Source organism: Nomascus leucogenys, chromosome 3 (assembly GCF_006542625.1).
Source record: "Nomascus leucogenys isolate Asia chromosome 3, Asia_NLE_v1, whole genome shotgun sequence".
NCBI lineage: Eukaryota > Metazoa > Chordata > Mammalia > Primates > Hylobatidae > Nomascus > Nomascus leucogenys.
The window spans coordinates 121,211,286-121,217,958 of record NC_044383.1 but is presented as its reverse complement, the minus strand read 5'-3'; the positions used below and the strand labels follow the sequence as shown (position 1 = coordinate 121,217,958).

Sequence of the window (6,673 nt, the reverse complement as noted above, 5' to 3'; positions counted from 1 at the left end):
GAAACCCCGTCTCTACTAAAAAAATACAAAAAAATTAGCTGGGTGTGGTGGTGGGCACCTGTAGTCCCAGCTACTTGGGAGGCTGAGGCAGGAGAATGGCGTGAACCCGGGAGGTGGAGCTTGCAGTGAGCTGAGATCAGGGGCCACTGCACTCCAGCCTGGGTGACAGAGTGAGACTCTGTCTCAAAAAAAAAAAAAAAAAAAAAAAAGGAGAAAATTTTTGTAAACTTAGATCAGGCAAAGATTTTCTTAGATACAAAATCAATAGCATACTCTATTAAAGAAAAATTTGATAAACTGGACTTTATAAAAATGAAAAACTTCTATTCAAAAGACACTGTTAACAGCATAAAGAGATGAGCCATGTACTGGAAGAAATATTTCCAAATTTTATATCAGATAAAGAAATTGTATCCAGAATATAGAAAGAACTCTCTACTACAAATACCCTATTAAAAATTGACCAAAGATTCAAAGACTTCACCAAAGCTGATATACAGAACTGTCAAATAAGCTTAACATCTTTTTATTTTTTTTTCTCAAGACACAGTCTCGTTCTGTCGCCCAGGCTGGAGTGCAGTGGCGTGATCTTGGCTCACTGAAACCTCCACCTCCCGGGTTCAAGCAATTCTCCTGCCTCAGCCTCCCAAGTAGCTGGGATTACAGGTGCGTGCCACCACACCCAGCTAATTTTTTGTACTTTTAATAGAGATGGGGTTTCACCATGTTGGCCAGGCTGGTGTCAAACTCCTGACCTTGTGCTCCGCCCATCTCGGCTTCCCAAAGTGCTGGGATTACATGCATGAGCCACTGCGCCCGGCCATAAGCTTAACACCTTTAGACCACATGAAGCGTTGGCAATGATGTGGAGAAAATAGAGAAAATGGAACTACATTGCTGGTGGAAACATAAAATGTTACAACTGTTTTGGAAAACAGTTTGACAGTTTCTTTAAAAAGCTAAAGATAACCTATCATATCATTCTGCTCCTAGGTATTTACCCAGGAAAAATGAGTTTATGTTTATATGAAGATTTGTACACAGATATTCACAGAAGCCTTATTTATAGTCGTCGAAATGGAAAACAAACCAAATATCTCTCAATGGGTGAATGGAAAAACAAATTGTGGTATATCCACACAGTGGAATCCTCCTCTAATAAAAAGGAATGAACTGGTGATTCAAGCAGCTACACAGGTGAATCTCAAAATAATTATGCTGAGTGAATTAAGACAGATAAAAAAGAAAACATACTATATGATTTCACCTGTATACAATTTTTAAAAATGCAAACAACTCATAGTGACAGAAAGACGATCAGTTATTGTGAGGGGCCATGGTGAGGAGGCCTTGACGGGCAGGAAGTATCCTGGGATATTCTGGCATTTTTATGCTGGATATAAAGGTACTTTAGGAAACTTTTGAAAGTCTGGATATGTTCATTATCTTGATGGGGTTGATGGCTTCACTGGTGTATACATATGTCAAAATGTATCAAAATTACACATTATGTGCAGTTTATTGTCAATGATATCTCAATTAAGTTGTTAAAATTTTTTTCAGTAATGTAGTTGTACTTCTCTGATTCATAATTTTTTTCACAAATCAATATAAAATGATTTGTATTGTTATTTATGACATTTAACAATTCCATAGCAAGAGAAATGTCATTTTATTTCTCTTCTTTTACTCATTAATTCATTCAGCAAACATTTAAAGTGCCAGACATTAGGGTGCCGGAGAAACAAAGATAAAGCTTTGAAATTAGTGGGGGTAGAGAACTGGCATTTATTGAGTACCCACTCTGCAACACCTACTGTTTTTACATATATCATTTACTTTTCACAAAACAGAAGACATACATTTTCAGATATTCGATTTTACAGATGAAGAAATTAAATCCGAAGTGGTTAACAGCAACAAAACTGGGACTGAAATCCAGGTTCGTGGTACTCCGAAGTCATAGTACTTTCTGTCAAAACACAATACCAGAGTCTTTTATTTTTTATTTTTTTGAGTCGGAGTTTTGCACTTGTTGCCCAGCCTGGAGTGCAGTGGCACGATCTCAGCTCACTGCAACTTCTGCCTCCTGGGTTCAAGCGATTCTCCTGCCTCAGCCTCCCGAGTAGCTGGGATTACAGTCACCCACTACCACGCACAGCTAATTTTTTTTTATTTTTAGTAGAAGATGGGGGTTTCACCATGGTGGCCAGGCTGGTCTGGAACTCTTGACCTCAGGTAATCCACCCGCCTCAGCGTCCCAAAGTGCTGGGATTACAGGCGTGAGCCACGGTGCCCTGTCCACACCTACAGAGTCCTGAGGGGAGTGGAACAATCCTAACTTTTTCTGAAGAAGTCAGTGAAGGTTTTGCCATCATTGAGGCTCTATTGTTTGAGATGCAGTAGATGCTGTGCAATAGTTTTAAAGGACTGCGTTATTGACGACCTAAGGGCAAATTATATATTATCTGACAGAAGTAACTTTTTCTTATTCATTGTTCCTGTAGTACTTTGCTTATGTGGTCTATAACTCATTCACTTCATACCTCAGTGAGTTGTAGTTAAGCTTGTAATTGACAATTACAGTGGAGTGGAAGCTGCCATTTGTATTTTAATAACATAATTTTTTTGGGGGGGGGGCAGAGTCTCGCTCTGTCGCCAGGTGGAGTGCAGTGGCACAATCTTAGCTCACTGCAACCTCTGCCTCCCGGGTTCAAGCGATTCTCCTGCCTCAGCCTCCCGAGTAGCTAGGACTATAGGCACACGCCACCACGCCCAGCTAATTTTTGTATTTTTAGGAGACAGGGAGTTTCACCATGTTGGCCGGAATGGTCTTGATCTCTTGACCTCATGATCCGCCTGCTTCAGCCTCCCAAAGTGTTGGGATCACAGGAGTGAGCCACCGTGCCCAGCCAATAACACAATATTTTTAAGCACCTACTATGATCTGTGATAAATCCTCTTACATGGATAAATTATTCACAGTTTGTGAGTTAGTGTCTCTATCTCCATTTTACAAAGAAACAGGCTGCAAAATAAAAATTACCTAAGGGTGTAAAATAATAAAAACACTTAAGCCATGTAACATTAGCAACTATCTCTATTTTTCTGTAAAATTTTATCTTGGAGCTACATTAAACAACTATTTTTGTAGTCAAACACATTCAAATGCATGAATAAGTTACGTTCCAAGCCACTTAAATATAAACGAAATTTGGATTACTCTTATTTCTATTGTGCATAGCAAAAAGCTGAGTAAGCTTTTAATTATCTCTAGAATTTGACATTTGCCTTTGATGTGAAGTATCATCATTTCAAAAACACAAGCTAAAACTGAAGTTGTTTGTTCAGTATAATGAGGTTGGTTTCTTATATAGCATTATTAACTTTATGTTCTAAGAAATGAGGACATTTAATAGTAGGTTATAGATTCATGCATCAACAACATTCAGCATTACCACCTAAGGCCAGTGCTATGTCTAAAAAGCTATATTTAATACTCGCAATGTTACACACAATTATGTGTTCAATGAATGTTCAGTGAATCCTTCTTTATGATACTGATAAATATCGTTTATATAGCTAAAATCGTTTACATAGCTAAGGGCAAATCGCTGTTTACTAGAGATAGTAATGCCGAACGGAGTGAATACATGAAGTCGTAAATTATATGAAAGCAGGGTGATCTATTATAGCCAGGGTCTCAATTTAATCATATATACCCGTTTAAAAATAGCCTTATTTCCTTCTCTAAAGCTTGGACTCTTTTTTTTTTTTTTTTTTTTTGAGATAAGGTCTCACTTTGTCGCCCAGGCTGGAATGGAGAGGCCCGATCTCAGCTCACTGCAGCCTCGACCGCCCGGGCTCAGGGGATCCTCCCACCTCAGCCTCTTCAGTAGCTGGGACTACAGGTCTGCACCACGGGGCCGGCTAGTGTTTGTATTTTTTGTAGAGATGGAGCCTCGCTATGTTGCTCAGGCTGGTCTCGAACACCTGGGTTCAAGCGATCCGCCCTCCTGGGCTTCCCAAAGTGCTGGGATTACAGGCAGGAGCCACCGCACCGGCCTGGGCTAAATCTGATTCCAAGTTTACACAAGTTTGTTGAATGCCCACTGTGTGCCTAATGAAAGATCGAAGTTTGATAAAACAAGGTCCCTGCTCTTACTGAGCACATAGATTTCTCAGATTATCAGAAACCAAATTTGGAAAATAATCCAGAACGCTGGCTTAGGTAGCTCAAGGTTCCCAGCTTGCAACATTTAGTCCAAACCAGTCAATTCTAGGCGGCGGGATTTCTCCATCCCCCTCCGTCGCCCAACCTTTGGGTGGGGCCACTCCCAAACCCTCCCCCGAATCGTCCCGCCATGCGCAGCAGTGCGCATGCGCCCTCAGGGAGGCGGACAGCGACCCTGAGGCATTGCCGTCGCGCGGTGCACAGATAAGACGCCGCGCTTGCGCAGGCGCTCGGCGCAGAGGCCTGCGGGAAGCCAAAATGGCGTATACGGGTTCTCCAGGCCGCAGTTGGCGCCTTATCAGTATCTAAGCGGAGTGTTTTGGAAGGAGTTAAAGGGCTGTGGCAAACGCCCTCTCCGCTGTCATGGCCCGGCATCGGAATGTTCGAGGCTATAACTACGATGAAGGTAGGTGGCAGGGTCATGCCGGGAGGTTCTTTTCCCGGTTACAGCTGGGATCCTAGCCCGTTGGCATCCACTTCAATCTGTGAGTTTCTCGTCAGTGTTGCCCTGTCGGGATTGGGAGAGCCCCAGTTGGGGAATATAACAGGCCTTCTAGTGCCGCCAAATGCCGTCGTTTTTAAGTCATGATTTCTGCCCTCTGGGGTTGATTTTATTTGGGGAGGGGGAGGTGCTGCATAGCGTCGTATGGGTAGGACATTGGTGAGGTTGGGATCCGGTGATATATAGGCACGTAAGCATTATCACCTCTTCCATTGTTTCCTCCCATGTCGGGCACTCACGTGCCTGCTTCTAGCTTCTCTCTCTCAGATCCCTTTTGAGAAATGTCCATGAAACGTTGCTTATTTGTAAAACACAGATTGACTTAATACCTACATTCAACGGACCTGTACATGTGTTAGATTTACATGATAAACCTTTTGTGTATGTCCATACATACTTAGTGCAGAACCAATTCGCGCTAATTTATTTTTCAACGAATTTCAAAGTGGAAACTTAGGAGACAGTAGAAAAGACACATGTTAAAAAGGCCCAAAGAATGAGTCGATCAGATGGATCGTGAAGTTTATACTTAGTTCTTGGCTGGTAATGCTTGATATAAATGTATTTTGAAATTAAATAAACGGCAGTACTAGAGGAAAGAGTGTATGGGAAAGGACTTTTTGATATTAAAAAATGAAATAAAAGAAAAATGTCTATATGAATGTTCTGTAGGAGTTAACAGGAGTTAGAATTATTTTTAGGAGGAGCACATCCCTCTTCATGCAGTAGATAACTATAGGCATCACCAAGCATCACATAAACTAAAAATATAAACAAAAATAAACTAATGCAGGAGAAGAATAAAGAACTATGCTTTGCGAAGTGCAGAACATGTAGTGCTTAATATGTTGGTGATTGTCATTGGCACCCCAGTAGATTATTATAGAACATCAGTATGCTTTAACTAGAGTGAGGGCAGCTAACACCCTGTTCTCCATTTGGAACCTGTGACCTCAGTCCGTCTAGAACATGTGAATTTTCTGGTGGTTACTTTAGAATGGAGGCCCTTTTAAATAAATGTTGCAATGGATGGTATTGCATGTGGACCATTGTCACCTAAGAAATGACTTTAGACTGAGAGACATTTTTGCAAATATAAAGTACATGAATAGGTCTAATTATTATTCATTCATTTCTTGGATAGTTGTTTATCATTTCCTCAACCACCATTAAGTTAGTGCTTAGAGTACTGTTCTAAGCTTTGAGGACTGACAGTAAGATATTTGAGGGTGGTCTAAAAGGAGAAGATTATACGAGTTACAGATTATTAGAGTATGAAAAATGCTACAAAAGGTACTGAGAAAACGCTATGGGAGGGATACACAGATGAGAACACTTAATTCAGAATGGATTGGGGGGAATTTAAGCAGGATTTCTATGTGAAGGAATGCTTCATGGAGGAGAGGTGGTTGGCCTCAGGGAGCACCTTGGCTTCTTGAGGTCAGGTTGTCGTGTTGTCATGTTTCTTTGGAACAATTGGTGACATCATAACCAAGCTGTTCCTGTAACATTAAGGAGGTTCATTCCCTTTTCTTGTTTATAAAAGTTGTGCTCATCAAGGTCCAGTTTATTTCTCTTCTTCCCGGTTAGGCTTTCTCTTGAATTCTCAGAATAATAATTTCAAAATTCTCTTAAGTAATATAACCTCATTAGAGAGAGTTTGTGTTCTAAAACCTACTGGTTCTGCTACTTAACTCCCACTTTGTTTTTCTCTGTAATTTATGTAATACTTTACATGACTGCCTCAGTCACTGATTTAAAAGTCTCAGGAAGGCAAAATCCATACTTTAAGTAGCTGGCACAATGTTCTTTACATGTAGTAAATATTCCATAATTTTGTTGATTGAGGAAACAAACTATGAAGATTGCAGGAAAGAATTCTCTTCATCTTTTTATGTTGTGGCACTTCGGGGTCAACTTCAGCATTGACAAACTGA

The 6,673-nt window shown here is 40.7% G+C and overlaps 1 protein-coding gene across 5 annotated transcripts in view; it reads left to right on the top strand.

The window, feature by feature from the left end:
• Positions 1 to 4,390: 4,390 nt before the first annotated feature.
• HBS1L (HBS1 like translational GTPase) overlaps positions 4,391 to 6,673 on the top strand; it is a 97,735-nt gene continuing 95,452 nt past the window's right edge. For 3 of the 5 annotated variants that reach the window (XR_004029364.1, XM_003255754.3, XM_012506105.2), the window contains exon 1: positions 4,391 to 4,640. Coding sequence is in view for 3 of the 5 variants with exons in the window: in XM_003255754.3 (XP_003255802.2) it covers positions 4,598 to 4,640 (43 nt within the window). In the remaining 2 variants the exon portion in view is untranslated. The remainder of the gene's footprint in view (positions 4,641 to 6,673) is intronic. The other 2 variants (XR_004029363.1, XM_003255755.3) reach the window with 2 other exon arrangements.